Source organism: Elaeis guineensis, chromosome 13 (assembly GCF_000442705.2).
Source record: "Elaeis guineensis isolate ETL-2024a chromosome 13, EG11, whole genome shotgun sequence".
In the NCBI taxonomy this organism is placed as follows: Eukaryota; Viridiplantae; Streptophyta; class Magnoliopsida; order Arecales; family Arecaceae; genus Elaeis; species Elaeis guineensis.
In genome coordinates, this window is record NC_026005.2 from 2,621,241 (window position 1) to 2,648,397 (window position 27,157).

The 27,157-nt window shown below is 41.0% G+C and overlaps 3 protein-coding genes and 1 pseudogene across 3 annotated transcripts; 3 read left to right on the forward strand and 1 right to left on the reverse strand.

Annotated features, from left to right (window-relative positions):
- Window positions 1-1,243: 1,243 nt before the first annotated feature.
- On the forward strand, window positions 1,244-2,711 carry LOC105060859 (tuliposide A-converting enzyme 2, chloroplastic-like). The gene has a single exon (XM_010944709.4). The coding sequence runs from the start codon at window positions 1,490-1,492 to the stop codon at window positions 2,435-2,437; it is 948 nt and encodes a 315-aa protein (XP_010943011.2). The 5' UTR covers window positions 1,244-1,489; the 3' UTR covers window positions 2,438-2,711.
- A 6,528-nt stretch (window positions 2,712-9,239) lies between these two features.
- On the forward strand, window positions 9,240-10,615 carry LOC105060857 (tuliposide A-converting enzyme 2, chloroplastic). The gene has a single exon (XM_010944708.4). It carries the CDS (start codon window positions 9,423-9,425, stop codon window positions 10,380-10,382), a length of 960 nt encoding a protein of 319 aa, XP_010943010.2. The 5' UTR covers window positions 9,240-9,422; the 3' UTR covers window positions 10,383-10,615.
- Window positions 10,616-14,038: 3,423 nt separating this feature from the next.
- On the forward strand, window positions 14,039-15,228 carry LOC105060856 (2-hydroxyisoflavanone dehydratase). The gene is given in 2 exon segments (XM_010944707.3): window positions 14,039-14,289; window positions 14,292-15,228. Coding segments are annotated over 2 exon segments (969 nt in total). The 5' UTR covers window positions 14,039-14,126; the 3' UTR covers window positions 15,098-15,228.
- Window positions 15,229-26,756: 11,528 nt separating this feature from the next.
- Window positions 26,757-27,157, reverse strand: part of LOC105060934 (patatin-like protein 2) — a 30,353-nt pseudogene continuing 29,952 nt past the window's right edge.

The following is a 27,157-nucleotide window of genomic DNA, read 5'->3' on the forward strand; positions in this document are numbered from 1 at the left end:
GAGCAGTCTCAGATCATCATATTTTCATCTCAAATTTATCTTAGGTCTATGATGCAATCAGAGAGAGAGAGAGTGATCCTAGAGAGATAAAATCCATAAAAAGAGAACAAAAATTTAGAGAGAGAATTTAGAGAGAGAAAATGTAGAGAGAAGGTGAGAGAGAAAGTCCAATTCTAAAGAGAGAAAGACTTAAGAGAGAGAGATGAGAGAAACTTTCCTCATATATATTTATTATTATTATTATTATTATTATTATTATTTTCTTTTTTTTTTTTTTTTTCTTTTTCTTTTTTCTTTTCTTTTTTCTTTTTCTTGTTCCCGTGGCCTTCTTTGGCCGAAACAGGGACTTAGAGGTCCCCGTGCCTTTGACCGGTCGATCACGGCCATTCTCCGTCCGGCGGTGGCCGGCGGTAAGGGGTGACCCTCCCGTGCTCGGAGGCCGAAGCCGGCGGTCGGCGGTGACCGTCGGTGCCATAAAAAAATCAGGAAAAGAGAGAGAAGAATAGGACTTTCTTCTCCGACGAAATCCGACGGCTCCTGTCGCCAGCGGTCGTATCTACAGGCATGGGAAAGAAGGGAGAGAAGAGAGAAAGAGGAGGAAGGACTTATCACGGCCTCCGATGACCCCCACCGGCGTGAAATCGCGGCGAGCACGAGTCGAGGGGCCGCGGCTTCAATCGAAAAAATTGGAGAAGAACTCCGGCGATCGTCGGTGACTATTGTGTCTTCTCTTAGAGGAGAGGAGGGGGGTTCTTATAGGGTTCGTCTAGGGTCTTTTAATGGCCCTAGGATTCTGATTTCTGATCGGAACCGGGGAAGGGAAAGACTCTGATCGGAAGTCTTCTTTCCTGTTTTTTTTTTTTTTTTTCTAGGCGGGCTTTGTGGCTTTAGACCCAGTGGGCCGGGTTATCACAGAGCCAATCTAATTTTTGAGAGGTTTGAGCTGCATGAAGAGCCCGAACTATGAGAGGAATTTGTTGGTGTTTTTAGATCCCTCCCCAATATTTTGCTTTTTGACTTATTTGGATGTATTACATCTGATTAGTATGGTTCCACGGCGCTTGTCCGCCTCAAGATTTATGCAGAGAATAAAGGGAATGAAGTGCTTTAAAATCCAAAAAATATTCGAGAAAAGATCAATCATCCTTTTATTCTCGGCCCGTGTTTGTGTTGAAGATTTATTTGTTCAGATGTCTAAAGTTCAGGCTCCTTTTCTTTCCTTTTTTTTCGTCCAATCATGATCTTTTGCCATGGCTCTTTTCTTTATTCTCGGCCCGTGTTTGTGTTGAGAAGATGACCGGAAGAATTGTCGGTGTGACCGACATACGAATGGAGAAGGGATTTAGTTTCATTACCCAAATATCCTTCTAGCCCAAAACTTGCTCCATGCCCAAGTTTTTAGGGCCCCACCGAACTCCAAAGCGCCCATCTAGAGCTGGTCTCATACTCATCCTACCGGTACTTCCAACCGCACCCCTCTTCGCAATCGATGGACCCCGACACCGAAATCCAATTCGAGTTCTTCCCTTTCATCCGCCAGTACAAGAGCGGCCGCACCGAACGCTTCTTTCCCATCGACAAAGTTCCCTCAACTGTCGATCCCGTCACCGGCGTCACCTCCAAAGACGTCGTCATCGACCCCGACACCGGCGTCTCCGCCCGCCTTTACCTCCCCAATCTCCACGACACCCCTCCGAAAAAGCTTCCAGTCTTCGTCTACTTCCACGGCGGAGGCTTCGTCATCGGCTCCGCCTTCAGCCCCACCACCCACGCATACCTCAACTCCCTCGTAGCCCGAGCCAACGTCATCGCCGTCTCGGTGGACTACCGCCTGGCCCCGGAGAACCCGCTTCCGACAGCCTACAACGACTCCTGGGCGGTGCTGAGATGGATAGCCTCCCACGCCCCTGGCGGCGGCGCCGAGACATGGCTGGCCGAGTATGGAGACTTCCAACGCGTCTACTTGGCGGGGTGCAGTGCGGGGGCCAACATAGCCCACCACATGGCGCTGCGCGCCGGAGCGGAGGAGCTCGAAGGTGGGGTGAGAATAGAAGGGGCGATATTGGTCCATCCCTATTTCTGGGGGAACAAAGCATTTGATGCAGAGATGGTGAAGAAGAGGGCGGATTGGTTCTGGACATTAATCTGCCCCGGGACTGTGGGGCTGGCCGACCCGTTGATTAACCCGGTGGCGGAGGCGGCGCCGAGCTTGAAGGGATTAGCGTGCGAGCGAGTGCTGGTTTGTGTCGCAAAGTTTGATTTATTGAGGGAGAGCGGGAGGGAGTACTACGAGGAGTTGAAGGGAAGTGGATGGGGAGGGGAGGTAGAGTTGTTTGAGTCGGAGGGGGAGGATCATGCGTTCCACGTCCGGAAGCTCAACTCTCAGAAAGCCTTGGAGTTGATGGAGCGGGTGGTTGCGTTCGCAAATGGTAATTGAACGCTCTTTGGAATTGTGGATTCTGGAAAGGCGTTTTTATTTTTTTTTCGTTTTCTTTGTTTTTTTTTTCCAGAAATCCGAGTTTTTTTTTTTTTTGATGCGACGCCTGAAATCCTAGTTTCTCTCCCACTTCTGAAGACGGTGGATCCCATCAGAAAAATTTGCTAGATTTCATGTTATGTTTGGGCTATATGTGTCATTTTGCTTCTTCATGTTTTTTTCTTTTTTTGGTATCATCCTAATGTCTTAGTTGCCTTTTCTCTCATCTACTATCTTTAAAATTTTAAATTTCATCAGTGTAGGAAGTTCTCCTTTGCTTTTGTCTATTATCTGATTCCTTTGGTTGCCGTTGCTTGTGTTTTGACTTCATGTATGGAAGAAAACAACAACACGGAGAGAATAATTTAGCTTCAATAATTGACGATCCCAAACTTTCCTTTGCATCAAACTCGACCAATTTGTGTACTCATGGACGTGCGGCCTACCGAGAAATTATTTGGTAGACCAGGTCCAACAGAACTAGTCCAATAGACATGTGTCATATATTATTTTTTTTATATTTAATCAATTTAAGATCAAAATAAGAATGGGAATTCATCCATCTATCCACAAGTGCCTTGAAATTTAGACTTATCCACGAAATCTAGTCCATTGAACAATTTCTCCTGGCTTAACTGAAAAGTAGGTTCGGCATTGGTTGCTAGCTTGTGGAGGGGTGCGTACTTCTCCGATCACAATTTAGGTCTTCCGCTTGGGAGACTCCTTGTTTGCTTGACTCCATGATCTCAATTACTAACTATAGTAAAATTAAGTTTCCTTTGATTTTTGCTATTTAAAATACTAAATAAAATAAAAGATATTTATTTGATTATGTTGGTTTTATTTGATCATTAATGAAAACATGGTGATGGGATCATGGGAGCAAGATAGAACATTGGATCTCCTCAAAACTTTAGCCTCTTCAGATCTCATACAGTCATCGTGCATCATTTTTCCCCACAAAATATACCGTAGTTTTTGCAATTTTGAAGACACTTTGCACTTAAATGTTTGTTCCTTTTCTAAAAATTTCTCAAGACCCCCTCACACCCAAAAAGAAAAAACTTCTGTTGCCTCCAATGCCCTGATTTCCTTTTAAAGAATAGTATTTCTGTGCGAAACAACAGCAGTTGTAGAGTTCAGAAAGGTTTGAACAATTAGATGAGTTAACTTTTCTTGTTCCCCTCCTTTCTACAACGTTGTCTGACCATAAATGTGTTGCTCTCTCATTTGGATGTCATTTAGATTGTGTAACTCTATTGTTTACCGGACCACCATAGCTACCCAGCTTTCGTAACTCTGTTTCGTAACTTTGCTGAACATCAATAAATGATTGGCAGCTTCTGTTCTTATCCTTTTTCTTGAAAATATAAGATTTTTATTATTCTTCTTTCACGACCGAAAGAAATGTTGCAATGGATTTTTATTGTGTACAGCAACAGTACAGATATGAAGGTGGGACACAACTTCCTCCAGTAAATTCGGATCTAACCCAGCCTATTGGGTCTTGGATCAAGCCCATCTAGATTTAGGTCCATTAAGCCCGCCTAAAAAAAAAAAAAAAGAAACGAGAAGACTCCCAACAGAATCTTCTTCTTCCTCCTCGTCCACTAGAATAAGAACTCCTAGGGCCACTAGGAACCCTAGGAAGACTTCTATAAAATCCTCCTTTCTCCTCCATAGTCGGCCATGACGAGTACTAGTTTCTTCCTCTTCTTCCTTTCGAATTTTTTTGTTGAAGCCGTCCATGCTCTTCTCGTGTTCACCTCAATTCTCGTCGGAGATCTCATCGAAGTTTAAGGTAAGCCTCAGCCCTCCTTCTCTTCCTTTCCATGGGTGCACCCTCGCGGCCGTCGAATCGTCGAAAAATCATAAAAAGTGAACCCTATTTTGCTTTGTTTGGCAGAACCCTGTTCTCCTCTTTTTCGACCATCAGTGTCGCCGTCTGCGGCTCTCACCTGTAGGCTAGGACTTCATCTCTCTATCCCTCTTTCCTGAGGATCTTGGCTGCCGGTGATCGGCCAATGATCAGAAAATAAAAGAAAAAGCGGTGGTCCCCTATTTTTTCGATCTCTTCTTGATTTCTCACTAGTCGAACCTTGCCGTCGGCCATCTCTTGCTCCACCGCCATCTCCACCTGCTGCTAGACATCCGGCCATGCTGCCGTCCTTCGTCGGAGCCAAGCCACTGAGCCTCCCCCACTCCGTCCCCTGTTCGGCCAAGGAAGAGGAAGAAAAGAAAAGGAAAAAGAAAAAGAAAAAGAAAAAAAGAAAAAAAAGGGAAAAGAAAAAGAAATAAAGAGAAAGATAAAAAAAAAGAAAAAAAAAAGAAGGAAAGAGAGAATTTCCTCTCTCTCCTTTCTCTCTCTTTCTCTCCCCTCTCTCTACCTTTCTCTCTCTAGTTTCTCTCTCTAGATTCTCTCTAGATTTTCTCTCTCTAGGATCTTTCTCTCTCTGGTTGCATCACAGACACTAAGATAAACTTGAGATGAAAATAAGATGATCTGAGATTGCTCCAAAATTCGTGTAGTAGATTGGATCCCGATCCGGTCCTTATTCGAAATTTATAACATCGGTCATGGTTAATCTATATTGAGTCATCCTGATAGGACCTCTGATGATCTCGATCATGATTGCCTCATCTGAAGGATACGAAGATTCTCTCTATTTTCTCTCTTTAAATTTTTTTCTCTAAAATTTTCTCTCTTCATAAATTTTCTCTCTCTAGAAGTCTTGTAGACCAATGGAGGATCTAGATATTTAGATAAGTCCCAATTCTGGATTAATCCTAGGAGAGGTCCTGGATTTGTATTAATAGGATCGATTATGAGTAATTTCTTCATATATGATTTTTATATTTGATCAGGGTCATAAAGAGATACGATTGTCTACATAAGATGTCGAGTGGAATATCTTATTTTCAAAATTCATAAATCGAAGAAGAACATGATTTCTATGCTTGGATCAGTCACCGATAAAAGTAAGAATCTCTGTACATGATCACCATTATATATATGTTATTTTACTGTTGGTCTTGTATCATTGGTTTTGCATCGTCGGATTTGAGATCGATAAATTTATTATATCTGAGATTCTGTTATTTGATTTTGAGCATGAGTATGTTATATCAATATATATGTATCAGAGATTGATGACATGATTATATGGATATGACATACCTAAATTGATCATAATGTAAGTCGGAATTAATTTGATGAAATCAACACATAATGATTAAATAAAAAAGAGAGATATGGTATGGACTAGCCTTATCATGTGGAACAGCCTGCTAGGAGCTTATGCCTGGGATAACCCATCAGGAGCTTATGCCTGGACAGCCTCCATTGGCTTATAGGTGGATCAACCGGCCAGGAGCTCATGCTTGGGACAGCTCGCCAGGAGCTTATGCTTGGGACAGCCCCCACTGGCTTAAAGATGGATCAGCCGGCTATGAGCTTATGCCTCGGATAGTCTGCCAGGAGTTTATGCCTAGGACAACCTCTCACGGGCTTTTGTACGTGGGATAGTCGGTCAAGATTCATCCTGGGACAGGCTTGAAAGGCTTTTAAGTGGAAATTGATTCGGATGATGACTGAAGTATAAACTTGGTTAGTACAGAGTCAGAAAGAAAAGGTTAAAAATCATGTGACTATGAAAAGAGAAATGAAAGATAAGACATGAAACAATTATTGAACAAAAGTGTTTCACCTATTAACATATGATGATGCATTTCTTTTGACAAGATAGATAATTTGTGGATATTTGCATTATTCTGGACATTGAACATCGAATTTTATGTTTTATTGTTTATCTTTATTTTCAGATTATATTAATATATTGGTGTGATATGAAAATTCTTACTGGGCTGTGAAGCTCACATCCATTCATTTTCTTTTTCTTCTCAGAGATACAGATGCTCATGATTGGCTATGGTTTGGATTTGCAGGTGAGCAGATGAATAGATAGAATATCATAATATCTGATTAGAGGATTGAAAGAATTTCAATTGTAATTATGCAAGTTTTACAAGTTATTATTGAAATTAAATATTATGGATGTTGAGGTTGTAATGAATTATTTTTAGCGTTGCATATTTTTTAGGGCTTGCTCTAAGGAGTGTGCGGCCATCACGTATCCGATCTGGGTGTTGGGTTCGGGGCGTAACAGAGTGGTATCAGAGCCAGGTTATGATCATTAAGGATTATAATATAAGTGATTTGAATATTACAGAGTGATATCAGAGCATAAGTTATGATCATATAAGGACTATGATATAAATGATTAGGATATGATAGAATAATATCAGAGTTTCAGTTTAAGATTATTAGAAATTACGAAGTGATATCAAAGCTTTATGTATGATCAATAGGATGTGATAGAGTGACATCAGAGCATATGACTGAAGTGATATCAGGATTTTTATGATCATTAGGGACTGTGACATTTCGAGAATTATAATCAATAGAGTATGATTGATAATATCAGAGTTTAAAGTTATGATCATTAAGGATAGGATAGAATGATATTAAAGAATATAACTTAAGATATTTGATCTTAAGGTTATCATTATTCAGGATTGTGACTTTAGTGATATTTAAACTTAGGTTATGATCATAAAGAACATGATAGACATCAAAAAAAAAATTAATATTTAGATTTCGAATCAATAGATACTATAATGAAATTTATGCATAAGTAGCATATGATATCTATAATAGAATTAACGAGTTATATCTTAGATTCCAATTAGTAGGGTTGACTTAAGTATGAGAAGTATTGACTTTAGAATGAAAATGGAGATATTGATGTATTGTATTGAGTATACTCGATAATTTTTGGAATGCTAAACTTATATGGTTGAAGATTATGATAATTTTTTAATTTGATGATAATTGTCTGAGCATTATAAGTTTTGGACTTATCTAAAAGAAGTTAATTAGGATATGATCTAAGATGGAATTATATCATATGAGAGAGAAATATTTTTGAGTATTAAACCTATAGGAGATCATATATGAAACTCAATTTTAGATAAAATATATATTTAAATTTAATATAAAAAATAAGATATATATTTTGGTAAATCTTTGGTTATTCAAAATATCATATTTGGATGTGATTTTTTTGATCTTTTAAGTTGCATTAAATTTCAAGTCAAAATTTGCTTTTTAAGTGGATCTAAGATATTTTGATATTGTTATTAAATGAAATAAAAATTGATTTTGTTAGAGTATGATATACACGTTATGATGAATTTTTAATAATTTATATTTCTATCTTGGATTAGATTCCTTACTTTTTTTTGTGAGTCTTGAAATAGTGGACTGTAATTCAAGTCAGAATTCGGATTTCTGAGCTGATCTAAGATATCTTGTTATTGTTAAATTTTGAATGACTTATATAAGGACAAAATTTTTATGGATTTATCTATTGATGCTAAGATTGTGATGAAGGAAACTTTATCATATACGTAGGGTACGATAGTTTTAAATATTCATCCAAAGCTTTTTGGAATATTATCGAATCTACGACAGAATTTCTACCAAAAAAAAAAAATGTAGAGCCATCCAACCAAAAAATCTTGCATTTTTTTAAGTTCACCCCCGCGCGCGCCCCGCATATCTTCTCCCCCCCCCGCATATCTTCTCTTTTTGATCCGTTTTAGAGGGAAATCATGGAATATTGAACTTTTCAATTGCCACACCCCGGCTATCATCATTAGCTGGGCCCACGACAAACAACTACACATCCCATGGATTTTGACCCCAAAAAGATATGCAATGGCTACCAAATAATTTTATAAATTTCAAAAATATATTCCTCCCTTCAATAACGAATAAGCAATGAAAATTAGAGCATTAGTACATTCTACCATAATAATTGATATAGTTAAAATTTAATAATTTTAAACTTATCATCTACATCAACACCTAAGAATTTTCATTAGTACTATCTTAAAGACAACATATAAATTAGATCAACTTATTCTTAAAATTATCATAGACCACGCTAGACCTTAATCTTTCTAGTACATTGCCCAAACCTAATTCGTGCTACTCCTATTAAAAAAGGATGGTAAATTAATATTGGTGAGCTGAAGACCTAGCAAGTTATCTCTAGAACATTAGTTAGATCAACCATAACACACACCCGCGCGCACACGCACGCACAAACACAAGTAGGTAGCACACACGCCAAAGTAGGTACGAATAGCAAGCCTATTTGTCTCAACGAAATGCTTAGCTAAAAAAGGCGAGTTATAGTACAATTATAATATTTATGCACGTACATGAGAGTAGTAATAGAATATACCTAAGATTTGCTGATATTTAGAAGATTTTTCTATCCTACAACTCAAACCCCACGAAACAAGCTCTAAACCAACCGAACCCGTTTTCCCCATGCATTAAATTCTAAAAACAAAATTGTCACGCTGAATCCCAATCGATCTCAACGCAATTTTTTGAGTGGATTCAACTACATGAAGAGCCGGGACTCAAATAGGATTAGATACATGAGCAAATAAATCCGTGACCCAATCTCGGGCTGACGTGAACCTGGAGGCTAAGATTTCTCGTTTGGCTCACCGAACCGCAAGATGACAAATAAAGCGGTCCAACACCACCGCCCGCGTTTGTATCTTTCGCGCGAGGGAATGATTGATCTTCTTTCGCCACATCGAACGTCAGATCGCGCCTGCACAGCTCTCAAAGTACTCCAAATTTTTTATTCCCACCTGTGCAGATCTGACGGTAGCCATTGTGCGATCCAACGGTATTTTCGCGCAAAGGAAGGTCAATCTGTCCTTCGTCCAAAGATACAATCCCTGTCCCCTATTACCCTCGCGGATCCATCTATTTTTGGGGCCTTACCAAACTCCAAAGCGCCCATCTGGAACTGGTCTCGCTCTTCCCCTGTTCTTCCAACCGCACCTCCCTTTGCAATCGATGGATCCTGACACCGAAATCCAATTCGAGTTCTTCCCTTTCATCCGCCAGTACAAGAGCGGCCGCACCGAACGCTTCTTTCCCATCGACAAAGTTCCCCCAGCCGTCGATCCCGACACCGGCGTCACCTCCAAAGACGTCGTCATCGACCCGGACATCGGCGTCTCCGCCCGCCTCTACCTCCCCAATCTCCCCGACACCCCTCCGAAAAAGCTTCCAGTCTTCGTCTACTTCCACGGCGGAGGCTTCGTCGTCGGCTCCGCCTTCAGCCCCACCACCCACGCGTACCTCAACTCCCTCGTAGCCCGAGCCAACGTCATCGCCGTCTCGGTGGGCTACCGCCTGGCCCCCGAGCACCCGCTTCCCACAGCCTACAACGACTCCTGGGCGGTGCTGGAATGGATCGCCTCCCACGCCCCTGGCGGCGGCGCCGAGACATTGCTGGCCGAGCATGGAGATTTCCAGCACGTCTACTTGGCGGGATGCAGCGCGGGCGCCAACATAGCCCATCACATGGCGCTGCGCGCAGGAGCGGAGGAGCTCGGAGGTGGGGTGAGGATAGAAGGGGTAATATTGGTCCATCCCTATTTCTGGGGCAAAGAACCATTTGATGCAGAGATCGCGGATATGGAAATAAAGAAGAGGATGGATGGGCTCTGGACACTCATTTGCCCTGGGACGGTGGGGTCGGACGACTCGCTGATTAACCCGGTGGCGGAGGCGGCGCCGAGCTTGAAGGGATTGGCGTGCGAGCGCGTGCTGGTTTGTGTCGCGAAGTTGGATCTGTTGAGGGAGAGGGGGAGGACGTACTACGAGGAGTTGAAGGGAAGTGGATGGGGAGGGGAAGTGGAGTTGTTTGAGTCCGAGGGGGAGGATCATGCGTTCCACTTCGAGAAGCTCAACTCTGAGAAAGCTTTGGAGCTTATGGCGCGTGTGGTTGAGTTTGCAAATGGCAATTGAAGACTCTTTGGAATTGGGGATGCTGGAAATGCCTTTTTTTTTTTCTCTCTTTTTCCCCTGAAATCCTGGTTGCTGTCCTGCTTCTGAACATGGTGAATCCCATCAGAAAAATTTGGTAGATTTCATGTTGAGTCTATATATGTCATTTTGGTTCGTAATTTTTTACTTGTCTCCTCTCATGTCCTATCATTTAAATTTTAAATTTTACCAATATATGAATATTTTCTCCTCTATTATCGTGTTTATTTTGTTTATCTGATTCCTGTGGTTGTTGTTGCTTGCGTTTTGATGTCATGTATAGAAGAAAATGACCGCATATAGAGAGAATATTTTAGCTTCAATTATTGACGCTACCAAATAGTTTAGCTTCAATTATTGACGTTACCAAACTTTCCTTTGTATCCCGTTGGACAGAACCAATTTGATATTGATGTACGTTTTGTCTATCGAGAAATTATTAGATTGAGCAGGTTCATTGTACCAATTCAATAGTCGCTTGCCACCATAACCTCTTTATATTCGAGCTATTTAAGATTAAAACAAAGATAAAAATTAGTAGATGGACCAGATAGAGTGGATCAGTCCAAATCTTGAAGCACATATATGATGGATGACTGGATGATTTCTCACCCCTATCTATTAGTTTCCTGATAATTAGGAAGTAGGTTTGGCTTGACGTGCTAGCTTGTGGAGGGGTGCGACTAGTGTAACTTCTCCGATTGCAGCTTACGTCCTCTACCCGGTAGACTCCTTATCTGCTTAAACCTCTAGTCTCCATTACTAGTTACAGTAACATTAAGTTTTCTTTGATTTTTGTTGCAGTCCAATAACCTTTAAAATTTCTGCAAAGAAGCCTTTTGCTGTCCATATATAGTCCTTAACTCTATGCAACCAATTTGTTTTTCTTAACATTTAAAATTTCAAAAATTTTGATCTCCATGTTCTAATGTGCTGGTTAGAGTAACAACCCGTAGTAGATTAAATACTTCATCTTGAGAAATATAAAAAAATATATAAAAAATCTTTCTTAAATTTAGTTTTGAATCTTGCTTAGATCCCTGAACCATCCAAAATTATAGTTTGCTTTTTGATTTTCAACTCTTGGTTTCTAAATTATGTTGTCAATCCAGAAGTTATCAATATTTCAATAGCAGTTGAATAGAAATTTGTGTAATTTCTCATCTAAATACATATTGCGCATGAGGACACAATAAATTCTGACTGACATATGCTCGATCCACAATTTATTTTGCTGTCCATAAGTTTGCGGGGCATAGTTCTTTGCATAATTTGTATGATGCGAGAATTGATAGGCATATCAATCAAGTTCCTATCATATTTCAATGATGGATCAATTTAGTCACCTAGCTGGCACCATCCCTTTCTCGTATTGTGTTTGTCACGTAGTTTTTATCTTTTTCACCTTATGTTGCATGAACCTAAATATATATATATATATATATATTGATACAAATAAGCAATCACACCATTTCAATGTGGCTACAAAAAAAGTCAGAAAATAAAATATCATATTGAATCAGTAGGCAAGTATATCCAATTTTCAGTATATCCAACAATAAAGGATGTAACTAATCTATCATATTGTTTACCTTTCGAAAGATGTGCTGAACAGATGCTACGATGAAAAGCTGAAGAAAACTCCGGATGATACATAAAGTTGTTAAAACATAAACTAGAAGCCATTTAAAATCCATAAACTATCATATTAGATGAAATATGTTAAGCATACGGTTTCAGAAATTCTGCTTTACAAAGCATTTGAGAAGACAAATGGAGCGTCTAGCTGTTTTGATGCTGGAAACAAAATAGAACGGAAGAGAAACAAATAATATGGGGAATCGTTCAGTCATTGTTCGCTGGGTAATCGGGAATAACTTTTCTATCCTCAACCTCTCTCATCTTGGACTGCAAAATGGGTTCGACTCGCCCTGATGCGGTTCGAATTCGAAGGCTTATGGATTGGGTTGGATAAAAAATTAGACCGAATTGAAAACCAAGCCCGTCCTCAATTTTTTTGTTTTCCAATTTGACCCAATCTAATTTGTGTCACTGGAATCTAATTTGGATCAGCAAAAAATATGTCCAACCAGAACCGGCTATGATTCGGCCCAATCTGAATATCCAAACTATGTGAAACTAACCTTCACCTGAATAACTTTACCTATTCACTAAATGTAGGGCCATTTGAACCAATATCTCATTTTCATCTCAATAATCCCATCTATTCCTACCTAGTTTCATTTATGTGGAAATTAGAGCCCCATTTCGAATTATGCTATAAAAGACAACATTCAAGCTTATGTGGAAGTTAATGCATCGATTAAGTAATACCCAAGCATCATCGAGGCAGCCATTGACAATAAGCAAATTTGAAAGAAAATTAAAGGTCTACAGGAAGGGGGTAGAGGGGTAGTTGATGGAAGGGAGGTTGAGTACGAGGCGGAGGGCTCAGCTCGGTTGAGGAGATGGAACTTTGCTAGAATGGTGGATGAGGGAGTTGAAAAGAGATTTTTTACTAGTTTTTTGTTGGGATTGGAGGAAGTGGAAGAGGACATTGAGGTGGGAGAAGAGGTGAGCATAGGTGGGTAGTCTTGGGATGGATTTGAGCTTGGTGAGGAAGAGGATAATGGGTTTTCATGGTCGACTTTATTTTGGTGTTTGAGAGAAAAGCATCATTAAAAAGTTTAACAATAAGAGAGACCCAAGGATATTTTTATCTTTTCGTATTACATAAAAGGGGTATTTAATAGCATATAATTCTGACAGGATTATATGTAATTTTACAACAGATAATCAGGTTATACTATTTATTTCGTTACTTTCACAGGTAATTTGCATTACATGTAAGGCAGCATTATCTGAAAAAGAGATAATCTGATTGCCTAAAAGAAAGTGGCTATGTGATTACACGTAATTTGACAATCTTGTAATCTTGCAATAAGATAATTTCAGGATCAAAATATTTTCATTAAAATAAATCAAAATAAATTTTGAGTAGTCCCAATTGGTGAAAATAGAAAAGAAAAAAAATGGGTGATGTCACAAAAAATGGTTGATCTCAAAATTAAGTTATCCCTCTAAAAAATAAATAATAATCAATAAGCAAGGATGGAGATACTTTGTAAAAATTAGCTTATATTATATATAATCTAAATTATATACTAACCACTGTAAGTAGGATTTTCTATAATTTTACAATAATATTACCGCACATGACAAATACTGTAATATAGAATTTTTTATAATTTTATTAGGTAATCATATTTCCTCTGCAATCACGTTACCATAGCAACATTACTTAAAAAATGTACCAAACGCCACCAAATGGTTTGATTGATATTATTAATTTACTTAAGTGTAAACAGAAATTTCTGCAAGCATAATAAATGAAAGCACTAGAAGGATTTTTATAATTTATTTTAATTTATTTTATTATTTATTTTATTTGTTATAAGAAGGTATATAGTATGATTTGCTTCGTATATCTTTTTCTCTTTTTAATAACAAGGAGATATATATAAATTTTCATGTATGTTATTATTTATTTATTTTTAAATAGTAATAAATTTTAGCGAGATCACCGTGTATGGCTGGTGCTTGGTGAAACAGAGTTGGCGGCATTGATACGCTATCCGCCCTATTTAGTCTCTGCTGCCAATCGCCCCTTCATCTCCTGTGGTGCCGCAGCCAGACGTCACACAATTCTCCCCTCCCTCTCTTCCAATGGATGCCGACAAAGAAATCGACCTCGAACTCTTCTCGATCATCCGCGTTTACAAGAGCGGCCGCATCGAGCGCCTCGTCGGCACGGACACCGTCCCAGCCACCATCGACCCCGGCACCGGCGTCACGTCCAAGGACATCACCATCGACCCCTCCACCGCCCTCTCGCCCGCCTCTACCTCCCTAACCTGACCGACGAACCCAACAAGAAGCTTCCAGTCCTCGTCTACTACCACGGCGGCGGCTTCTGTTCTCAGTCCGCCTTCTCTTCCACCTACTTCCGCTTCATCAACTCCCTCGTCGCCCAATCCCGCCTCCTCCTCGTCTCCGTCGACTACCGCCTGGCCCCCGAGCACCCTCTCCCCATTGCCCACGATGACTCCTGGGCGGCGCTCCGATGGGTGGCCTCCCACTCCGGCAGCGGCGGACCCGATGCGTGGCTGGCCGAGCACGGCGACTTCCTCCGCGTCTTCCTGGCCGGCGACAGCGCCGGGGCCAACATCGCCCACCACATGGCTCTACGAGCCGGGGCGGAGGGGCTGGGACCGGGGATAAGGATCGAAGGGCTGATATTTCTCCATCCGTACTTCTGGGGGAAGGAGCCGCTGGTATCCGAGCCACCGATTCCGGAATTCAGGAGGGACCAGGAGTTGCTTTGGAGGTTGGTGTGCCCGGGGACGGCGAAGGGGCTTGACGACCCGCTGATAAATCCGCTGGCCGAGGGGGCGCCGGGGCTGGAGGGGCTGGCTGGGGAGAGGGCGCTGGTGTGCCTGGCGGAGGACGAGCTGAGGGAGAGGGGGAGGGCGTACTACGAGAGGTTGAAGGGGAGTGGGTGGAGAGGAGAGGTGGAGCTGTTTGAGTCGGAGGGGGAGTATCATGTGTTTCATTTATTTAAGCCTGACTGCCACCAAGCTTTGCTCCTGATGCAGCGTGTTGTGGAGTTTTTGAAGTGCAAGGATCAGCAATCCTGAAGCTGGAAGAGAAATGAAATTATCTCTGTTATTTAATGGAGCAATTTACTGGTTTCCATCTTGTTCTTGGCTTGTGTTTTATTTCGGTTGATAGATCCATTATGGAGGAATAAAACTTCAATTTCTTGGAACCTGAGATCTATGTAGACTAGTTGTGACGAATAAATCGGACAGGAATTATATGTTTTGTGCACTTTGGAATTTTTTTTTTTTTTTTTCTTTTGAAAATGAAAACGTAACCAACCAAGAATTGCAATTGAGGAAAAGAAAAGGACCGTTTAGAAGATAAGAAATACACGGTGGGAAATTGTGGTCCACATAACTTGACTACTAGATGATCCCACTTTATCTAAGCAATCGGCGACGTGATTACCTTCTTGGTAAATATAAGATGCTAAGAGTGGACACTGGCTTTTCCAAAGTTGTTTGTGAGGGTTAGCTTTGGTTTAGCAATGCTTTCTTTGTTTTGCGGTTGTTGAAACTTTAATGGCAACGGTGGCATGATATTGAGATTTTAGATGTAAGGTATGGTGGAGTGAAATGGGAGAAATACGGAAAAGAATAGCAGAGGAGGAGGCGAAAGTGGGAAAAGAAGAGAGGACCGGCCCAAACCCACCCCATAGTGATCTCAACCCTAATTAATAGGAAGCATTACTTCCCTTCTAGCACCCAATCCATAAGCAAGACCTGACAGAGATACAAACTATACCTGCGAAGCCTTTAATTCGGAAAAGATGTTTGACAAATTTCCACAGAGCTCTAACCACCGGCGGTCAGGGAGGAACAGATGGTTAGCATTCTCTCCGTGGTGTCTCTTATGCATGACACACTGAAAAGCACATCCCGTCCCCTGCATCTCAAGAGCAGTGATGCTTTTTTTTTTTTTTGGCAAAAGGAGTATGTTATCTTTTTTGGTAAAAGAGCAGTGATGCTTTTTGCTGTGTCACTTTATCAAGTGATGGGATCACATAGCTGCATGGCAAGGGAGGGTTGATCTCATAAGTAGCTGTCCAAATGAATTTGATCTTAGCGTAGTGAGCTTGATGTGCGGGGAAGAAGAAAATTCAATTTTGCATGGATTTGTAGAACTGGATTTCAGGTAAGAGTTTTGATGCCCAGGGAGAAAATAAACTAAAATGAAGTATTTTTGCAAATAGTGTAAGAGTGGATTCACTCCATGATTTATGCGGATTGGGAGACACCGTGTCATAGACCCATTAGTGGCTAATCATGAGTAGATAGATCAAGGTATTCATCCATACTTCTTTCAATTCATCCTTCATATCCAACAAAGCATTAGTTGGCATCAATCATGAAGATATCAAGGCTTAAACAAGAGGAATGTTTACGGATCTGTGAGAACAAATATTTAATCTCAATCATTTAAACATGGAGTAGATCATTATAATTATTAATTGTATCTCAAACTACCAAAGTCTTCACATGAGTCTAAGACTAGATCTATTCATAATCAAATAACCCAACACGTCATCTTCCAGTGGACCGCAAAGCTGTGATCCAGGTGGCATGGAGATAGACGATTCTGAAAGGGGCATATGCACCCTTGAGGAGCTTGCTGTTCACAATAAAAAAACTTCTTCTATTTTTGTTAGAAAAAACCATCTAATTAATATGATATTTGCCTGAGCTGAGAAACATGGTTTCACAGACTATAACCGTAAAGCATTTACCATACAAAATCATGGCCCTCAATGCCTGCTCTTGCATATGATCACTGCTATTCTTGCTGGTCATATTATTGCACATTCCTTTAGGTAGTACTTCACTTTTGATTTCTCTAAAAAGTAATGCACATATCAATATATTATCAAGCCTGAATTTCTTTTATCAAAATACAGTACTGAAAGTCATCACATTCGTCTTGGCATTAGTAGATTTTCGATAAGCTCGCGTTCCAACATTCTTGATACATGAGTTGAGTATAATAATTCATTTTGCATATTGTCATATTTTTAAATTTTTTGAGTCCAAATATAGACATTATGGTACTTGTCATAAAGGCCGGGCATCTAGTCAAGAGTAATATATTTTACACCGAAGCAACTTGCCCCATGCTGCAGAAAATGCTAAATTTACAAAGGATCTTCGCTGGACTTTAGTCAGACTATTTTAGTTCATGACAGGTACGTCAACAACAAATAGAGTCATATTTTCCAGAAGGATGGGGGCAAGGTGTTTCGCCTTTCACCCAAGTCATCAACCTTGCCAGGCTCGTTTTGTTTTTTTAAATTTTTTTCCCCATTTGTTTTTTCTCAGTAGCCGCCAGTGCGCTCTAGCCAACGTGTAAGACCTGCAACCCCCACTGTTATTTTAAGGATAAGACAGCATAGTTTTGTGATCTGGAACAAACACAACCACCAATTTCTGCCTGCAATATATCGCACGACCGAGTAGGTATTACTTGAGCCGAGTCCTAAATGACTGAACCTGTGTCCAGCAACGGCTAACGAGACCTTTGAGCAATGATATTGAGACCGGTTCCAGGAGATACTTTACCATCTCATGTGGCAAATTCCATCACCTTCCAGAAAGGAAGGGGAAAAAATTTTTATGCCAATGGTAGAGCTGATCATTGGCCGGTCCTGAGGCACAGAAAATATGAAATTTTAAATAGATCTGGACCTAGCCCTATCAAATATGAATATTAGGCCTAAGGTCCGGTCCACCATCAGCTCAAGCCAATAATAGCTATCAATTGTTGTAGGTGACAGAACTTTTCAGCTTAAATCATTTAGTTTTCTGGATTTGGGATCCACGCATTACTGAATTCGTTCTAGACAGAACAAATACATATTTTGCTATATCTTGCACCGGAGCTAAACCAAGACTGTTGAAATTAGCCCAAATGCATTTGGTTAGCTTTGGGTCTGCGACTGGATGTGGTCTTCTTGCTCTAACTCAACCTGACTTTCCTTCAGCCTAGACTCATCGGTTAACCAATGGTGGGATTTGGGTCCAAATCATGAAATTAAGAAAACAGGAACGAAAAGTGTCTCATCCGCCTTATTTTCTTTCTGCATATGTAAGTGGATAGGGAAGTATCAAGTCTACCGCTTAGAATATTAGCATATTCTTGTCATCTAGTTTGCTCTTACTTGAGGTGTACTCAACAATCCTAGCTTAGATTGATTTTAAGGTCTGAAATATATTCTAAACCAATGACATTGTATTCAAGAACCTTCATTTGACTTTGATGGAAATGGAAAATATCATTAGCAAAGTTCGAAGAGTATAATTTATGGTACAAAATTTACCAATAGCTATGCATCTTTTCTATGTTTTACTTTTGTAACATACTTCTACCATAAACTTGATATGATTGATTTGAATTTGTAGTGTGAATAGCGACTTGGTAATCCAGTCCTTTGGGTGGTTAATCTTTATTCTAGGGTTAGTAACTATTGTTGCGGCTAAGATCTCATAGCCTAGTATGTAATGTATTATTCACTTTGATCCATGGGTCTTGAGATTTTATCTCTCTAAATTCTAATCCAAAAGATGTCTTACATGATAAGAGTGATCCCTTCCTATATAAATTAGAGTCCTCTTTGATTTAACCAATATGGGACTAATGGTGTCCTCTGTCTTTATTATTATCACAGCCCCTCAGTCAAGGAAAAGTTTGTATATGGGTAGGAGGTGCATCACAGTCGCAAGTTTGGACTAGCATGGGCCACCAATGTAAGATCTTACCTATACACAGGGAGGAGATGACCGAGGACCTCAGCCACCCCGACTAGTTTGCCCCTGGCCTCGCTATAGTCCGAAGCCATGAAAGAGAAAGAAGAACCAAAGAAAATAGGCAGAATAGAGTGGACGGAAAAATGAAAAAGGAGGCCAAAAGGGGAATCAAACAAGGAAAGCAAGAAAAACAAAAAGAGAAGGAAAGATGATCAATTAGGAGGAGGGGGGGCTTCAAACATAGAAAAGGATGCTAGAATGGGAGGAGATGGTGGCGTAGACGATGGTGAGCACCCTTCTATAGCAACTGTAGTAGAGCAGCAAGAATTCGACTAAGAGAATAGAAGAACAATGGAGAAGAAAATAGCCTATTTATACTGCTCATCAATGGCTTAGATCAAAGCACCATAGCATCGAATCTCACCACGTGATGAGCATGAACAGTGCTAGACTGCACGATCCTTCACCACACTAGCCTTCTAATCGTGCCATGTGGACATATCCACTTGGGATAGCTTGGAGCCTATTGATGCTTGCCACATGGTGAATCACGATGAGTCCTCAAATAACCATCAAGATCTCCATATAAAATTATCATGGCATGATGTTTCGAACCACCCATGCCTTATTATTGCGGTGAGATTTGTGAAATGGCATATTAGTGAGATTTTGAAACTCTCTCCAACAAACAAGAAAAAATTAAGTACTCATCCCCGAGACCATGTAGGGAACTGAGTCGAGTCGAATATAAAAGCCAACTAATTCTTTCATCCGAAGTGATGAAATCACTTTAAGCTCAGAAGTGGGAGCCAAATGTCATAGGGACCTGACCTTTTCAATCTTGGGTGAGGACTATGCACTCACGTTGGACTTGTCACCAATGGCCCATATCGAAGTTACATCAGTGCCAAAGGGCCTCCTCAGGTGTTGGAATTCAATAAGGAAGATGAAAGATTGAATTGCCGGATCATCCTATCGAGATGATCTCCTAGCATTGGATATGGACCGACCTCAAACTCGGACGCACACCAACCTGGAGGTCGGACACATTCCAATGACTTAGCATATATCTAATGACCCATGGACCATTGCATTGTTAAGAAGTAAAGTCGGTTCGATAGAAGCTCTTAGAATATCAGGTGGTTTTTTTTGATTCCGAGCATTTGAGCTAAATTCTTACACCTAATGCCCACAGATAATGCCTATAACCAATAATCTATGATCCTAGGGCTAGTGGGCGTAGATTCTTCTTTTCCATCGTTGAATTTAGAGGTAACGCATGACTACTCCCCCTTTATATAAAGAGGAAATGAGAGAACTCTCAGATAAGTAACTACAGAAGAAGCAATACCCATTCTCTCTCACTCTTTTCTTTTTTCCTCTTATTCTTCTTCTCAAACTAATTTAAGCATAGGAGGATCCTCCATCAGAGAATATTCGATGAGTGTAAAATTTTGTTTCAGATTTTTCTAGGAGTGTTATCATCGACCTAACCCTAAGCTTCAGGTGGATAGGGGACCAACCCCTCTTTGCTTCTATCCCAAGATTAGTAGCAACAACTATGATCTTAGTACTGAGTTTTAATATGCTATTGTGTTTCTGAGGGATCTAATAGAAATGTAGGAGGCGGCTTTGGATGGCTGAAAAGAAATTACCATTTTGCATTTCTAGAAAACTATATACCATGTTGACTTTTGATGGTTAAGGGTAACATGACCAGCATATGATCCATTCTACGTCAGGAAACAAACTCCCAAGCAATGTAATCTTTTTTGAGAGGAAGGGAGAGGTAATGCACTCACATCCAAAGTAGTATGTATAAGGCTTTGGTGCTGAGGATCTTGTCTTCGTTCTGTTGCTCTTGACTGTCATCTATTTTGGATCTGTTTGATTGGGATATGTCAGATTATGAGATAATCTGATAATTTTTGTGAATCATATATCTAAAATAATGATTATGAAGAAAAATAATTTTTACTATATTTGATTAGTGAAAAAATTACTTTAAAAAATAATATTGAAAAAAAATTATTATATTTGGTTGGACGTAAATATGATCAAATTTATAAATATACCTTTCAACATAAAATAATTTTTTAATATTATGATAGTATTATTATCTCTACTTAATTTTTATATAATAACTATAATTATATAGTCTTTTGCATAATGTCATCTCTATCTTAATTTTTTTTACAAAAATTTTTTATTGAATGAATTTGAAAAGATATCATAACAAATTCAATAATTATATTTACAGTTTTATTATCGATATTTTTGTCAAATATAGATTATCATCATTTAAAAATTTATCAAATATCAAATTTTTATAGTATTTATTTTATTTTCTCTCTTTAAAAAATAAATATAAGATTCATTAATTTATTATTATTATTTTTTAATTTTTTATATTAAATATGATGATCTGATATGAAATTTATTTTTTCATATCAAATTATTTTTAGTCAAATAAATTTTTTGTGTAACTCTATAATGATACCAATGGACATGACCGTTTACGACGAAGGCAGTATTAAAGTTGCTGATGCTCTTACTGTCAATAGAACATGGGATATATTTGAACTCTCTATTCGTTTTCTGTTTGAGATGGTTCGGAAGTTTGCAAAAAGTTCCTTTGCCCAAGGTCAAATGGCCTGATACCATGTTGAAGTCATCACTACCTCCCAAGATGTCAATTAATTAATTTTTTAACTCACATGTTGTGCTGGTTCATCTTGTTAAGTGGAGCCTTAGGCTCAACAGAACTTATTTTGTTCTTCCAACGAGGAAGAAGGCTTGGTGTTGGAACGTATTGTTGTCGTTTAGGGGAACGGATGGTGACGTGAGGCTTTCTGTGGTTCACTGGACGAAAGTGGGTGGGAGAATTCGGGGCATTTGGGACCCTTTTTATGTGAGGTTGGATTCTCAGGGAGACGAAAGAAAGTTACGAGATATCCCTTTTTTTTTTTTTTTTTTGGTAGACAGAGAAGGCAAAGGCTGTATTAAAGTTTTTTTTTTGGTAAAAAGGCTGTATTAAAGTTACGGAGATATCTTTTGAGGAGATGGCAGTAGCCTCTCTTTGACGAGTTTTGCTCTTAATAAAAACTTATTTTATTCTCTCTCTAAATTTATCCTTTCAATTTTTTCTTCTCATGTACAGACCAAATTATAGTGGTTGCTCCTCATGATTCTAAGCTGGTTTATCTTATTCCAGGACCCATCCTTCACCACGATCCCAGCCTCTTCTCTTCTTTCCTTTGCTACACACATATATCCATTGTGCCGACTTTGCGTAGCTACCGAGCCACCAATCCATCCATGTGGCTTCACGGGTCATCCCATGACTCAATGGACTTCTTTTACGTACCCTCATTCCATTCCTCTTCAATCTCATCTCTCTTCAATCTCCTCTTGATTGCCAATCACTCAGTAAATCTCTGTTTATTGCATGTAAGTATCCTTATTCTTTAACTAAAAAAGATCCATAGATAACGAGCTATATTTTCAAATCTTAAGATCAAATAATTATTCTTATAAAATATAAATATTTAGTCATAATATTTGATAGTTGCTTCTACAAGAAAAAAATTAAAATAATATTTTTTAAGACAAATGCGAAAATCTAGTTCCTCACATTTTTTTCTGTAAGATTTTTACAAATCCTCCCTTTCGTTCCCAGGCTGAGGTTGTAATGAGCTTAAGGAGAGAAGGGAGGAAAGAGGGTGGTGGTTTTGACGATTTTGGTGATAGAAAGAACCGGGGGTCAGGGCCTTTAAATAGATGAGATATTCTAGGGTGTAGCATATGGGCCATAGGATTCCCAACGGGAGCTGGAGTTGGGAGGGAAGAAGACTCCTAGCGAGTCAGGAGTACTCTTCTATTAAGATTTGATGCTTCGAGATTCGATCCATAATAAGTCTACAGCGAGATGCACGATGAAAAATGGAGTCCAACGAGACCAAGATCATCCCAAACGGAGCTCGAACGGAGAAGATACGAGCCTTTGAAGTCGGTACGAGATCCGAAATGGCGGAGGACCGCCGGCCCCGGGCACGCGGAGTGGGCCAGGCGCGCAGGGCGTGGCCCGGTGCGGGGCGCACGGCCCGGCCCAAGCACGGGGAGTGCGGCCCACACATAGGCGCGCGGCTAGGGCCCAAGCGCCCGGTGCGGGCACGGCCCAGGCCCACGCGTGCGGGCCTGCCCAGGCCCAAGCACTGTTGGGGCCTGGTTTTCTCGGTCCATCGTGGATCGGGCGGTCCACCGTGGATCGAGCGGTCCACAGTCGGGTCTGTGGACCATGTGAGCGTTTCCCATGTGTTTCACGCGGTCCACAGCACTGTTCCATGGACCGGTGCATGATCGGAGGGCGTGAGTAGCCTGCGGTCTTGATCTAATGGCTGGGAAGGTTATTTTGCTTTGTTTAGGACTCCTAATCCCTCTTTAATTGGTGTTTAAGCCTTATATAAGGCCTTGTACACAGGAACAGAAGGGGAGTGTGGTTCGGCTGTTCCTGTGGACGCGCGGAAAGTTCCATGCATGAACCGAGAAGCCCAAAACCCCGAAAGAGAAGAGAGAGAGATCGTGATGTTGTGGAGAGAAGAAGTAGGAGGCTCCTAGACAATGGACAGCGGTCACTTCAGGGGTTCAGAGGGGTCTTTCAAGAGAGAGAGCTTTTGTGAGGGAGAACTTTCTATGAGAGAAAAATTGGATGTACGAGAGTTGATGGTGAGATCTCCTTTTGTAAAATTTCTTTTTATAGTGAAGTTTGCATGCCCCGTGGAGGTGAGTCTTTTATGGCTGATCCACGTATTTTGATTATTTTTATTTTATTTCTTCTTTCTTTCTGCTGTATTACGCAGTACCAAAAAGATCTTGGGAGGTGGTGTCCTGGTCAGACATCCATCCAACAAGTGGTATCAGAGCGAGGTGGTACAAGGACGCAGATTGCAATGGTGGTGAGCAAGACTGAAGATGGAAAAGATAGGATCAATTAAGATGGAGATCAATAAGTTTGATGAAAAGAGTAATTTCTCCTTATGACAGGCAAGGGTGAAAGACGTGCTCATCCAACAGGGGTTAATCGATGCTCTCTTGTGTGAGGAGAAGCCAACTACTATGGAGGTACGGGATTGGAAATGGCTACAGATGCAGGCGGTGAATACTATTCGTATGTACCTGACGGATGAGGTGATGATCCATGTGCTGAGCGAGATTTCTCCAACGGTGCTGTGGTCGAAGTTCGAAAAGTTGTACATGGTGAAGTCTGTCACCAACACTCTTTTTCTGTGGAGGCAGTTTTACCAACTGCGGATGGTCGAGGGACAGAGCGTGCAGGAGCATCTCAGCCACTTCCAGAAGATCCTCACCGATCTCTTCAGCGTTGGCGAGAATGTTGAGGAGAAGATCAAGACGCTGATTTTGCTGGCGTCGCTTCTCCCTTTGTATGAGTCCTTGGTGATTGCTCTTCTAGTGGGGAAGAGCACCATCAAGATTGATGAGGTCACCGTGACGATACTCCAGAATGAGATTCTCAGGAAGGAGAACCCAGCTTCGAGCTCAGGAAGTGATAGCTTAGCTTTGGTGGTTTCTGGAGGAACAGGAGGTGGTAGATGGAGCGACATGAGATCGCGAAGAAGGCGGTCCAAGTCCAGGAGGGACTTGAGCAAAACCAGATGTTACCGATGTGAGAAGTTGGGGCATCTAGCCAGAGATTGTCTTCAATTCAAAAATTGGATGGTGACTGCTGTAGCTACGGCCGATAGCGATTCAGATGGAGATGTCCTAGAGATATTTGATAAAGTATCTACTTCTTCCCAGTAGTGGATATTAGATTCTACATGCCCTTATCATGTATGTAGCAGAGAAGAGCAGTTTGACTCCCTGGAGAATAGTGAGGGCACTGTATATTTGCCGGATGGATCGAGCTGTGCGATTACAGGCATTGGAACGGTCAGCTGGAGGACACATGATGGTGTAGTCAGGAGATTAGGGGAGGTCCAATACATACTCGATTTTAGGCGGAATCTTATCTCACTGAACAGACTGGATTCGAGAGGCTACAAGATGGTAGCCGGTGGAGGAATCCTGAAGGTGCTTCGCGGCGATAGGATTGTGCTGGAGGGGAAGAAGGAGAGCAGAGGATATTATTACCTAGTAGGGAGCCCAGTGCAAGGTGGAGCTTCAGGAGCCAGGTGGAGCCCAAAGCGAGGTGGAGCTCCAAGTGGAGGTGGATCGGGCACGAGACAGGAGACTCGGGAGGATGAGAGGCGACGTCGCAAGGTGAGATTCCTATTGCCGTAGGATGATGCCCCGAGCAGGTCTCAAGTCAGGAGGAGCACAGTATACGACAGAGATGGGATCGAGCGGTCTGGTTCGATTTCTATGTTTGCCCATTCATGATCAGCAGGCGATTGTCCAAGGGCATGGAGGCGAAGAGATCCAGAAGCTCTCAGAGTTAGGAGAAAGTCGAATATCGAGTCGAGATAGAGATTATTAAAATTTGACACCTCGAGATTTGATCTATATTGAGCCCACAACGAGGTTCGCGATGAAAAATGAAATCCAACGAGACCAAGATCACCCCAAACAGAGCTTGGATGGAGAAGATACGAGCCTTTAAAATCGGCACGAGATCCGAGGCGGTGGAGGACTGCCGGCGGTGGGCCTGTTGGAGCGGCGGTGGTGCGGCCACATGCGGCGGGACACGGGCCAAGCACGTAGGGCACTCGGCTCGGCCCGGTGCGTGGTGTGCGGCCCACGCATGGGAGCGCGTCCTGGCCGAGGCGCGCGCACGGGGTGCGGCCCGGGCCCAGGCACCCGGCACGGGCGCGGCCCAGGCCCAAGCTCAGGCACTGCTGGGGCCTGGTTTTCTCGATCCACCATGGACCGGGCGGTCCATGACTGGATCTGTGGACCGCGTGGGTATTTTCCACACATTTCGTATGGTCCACGGCACTGTTTCATGGACCGACGCGCGATCAGAGGACGTGGGTAGCCTACGGTCTTGATCTAATGGCTGGGAAGGTTATTTGGTTTTGTTTAGGACTCCTAATCCCTCTTTAATTGGTGTTTAAGCCTTATATAAGGCCCTGTACATAGGAACAGAAGGGGAGTGTGGTTCGGCTATTCTTGTGGATGCGCAGAAAGTTCTGTGCATGAATCGAGAAGCCCAAAACCTCGAAAGAGAAGAGAGAGAGAGAGATCGTGACGCTATGGAGAGAAAGAGTAGATGGCTCCTGGATAGCGGACAGCGGACAGTGGTCGCTTCAGAGGTTCAGGGAGATCTTCCAAGAGAGAGAGCTTTTGTGATGGAGAATTTTCTGTGAGAGAGAAATTAGATGTACGAGAGTCGAGGGTGAGATTTTCTCTTGTAAATTTTTTTTTTCATAGTGAAGTTTGCATGCTCCGTGAAGGCGAGCTCTTTTGTGGCTTTGATTGTTTTTATTTTTTTTTTCTTCCTTCCTGCTGCATCATGTAGTATTGAAAAGAATTTGAGAGATAGTATCCTGATCAGACATCCACCCAATATTTTTTTTTTTATCTCTGCATCATGTGCACGGGATACGAGCAGCCCGGTCTAATGAGGTAAGGCTGATCAACTGGACCGGGCCTTGCAGCGACATAAGGCTTTGGAACCAGGGAGACTCTTCAACTGTTCATTCATGAATTTCTTTGATGTACATTTCCCAATCTGCACAACGTTGCTTTCCAGCATCCACGTACCAAATGCTACTGATCAATCAACTGCCAGAATTCCTTGCAAACGGATGCTCAGAATCATTAATGTTGATGCCCAATATGTAGTTTCTGAGAGGGGACGGTTACTTTTAGTTCTACCTTTTTCCTTTTTCCTTTTTCCATTTCTTTTGAGTTTCAGTTCTTGTTTCAACTAGAAAAAAAGGGACTATGCCCTTTCATCTCAAAATTGCTTGAAAGATTTGCTTACCCAATAATGACATTAAAATTGAAACATTACACATCTTTTAGGACTTTGATATTGAAATGTAACAACATGTCTGCATAATATTAAATTCAAAAGAAAATATCCCTACAACATTAGTTCTGAACCATGACATGTCATTTTGATAATAAAATGATGGAGAAATCAAAGATATTTATTCTTGCTCTTTTGAAGCTCTTGTATATGGTGATCTCATCTCCCGAAGCCTTCGTTCTTCAGAAAGTATCTTAGCAAACCTATAATTAAAAGAAAAAAAATCTTAACATAAGTGAAAACTTATATTCCTATCTAAATATGCAAGTTCTTGGTAAGAATTCTATTTTGGATTTTTGAAAAATATCTCATGGACTTTCATAAAAGTAGGATAATATCTATTACATGTTTACTCACTAATTTGT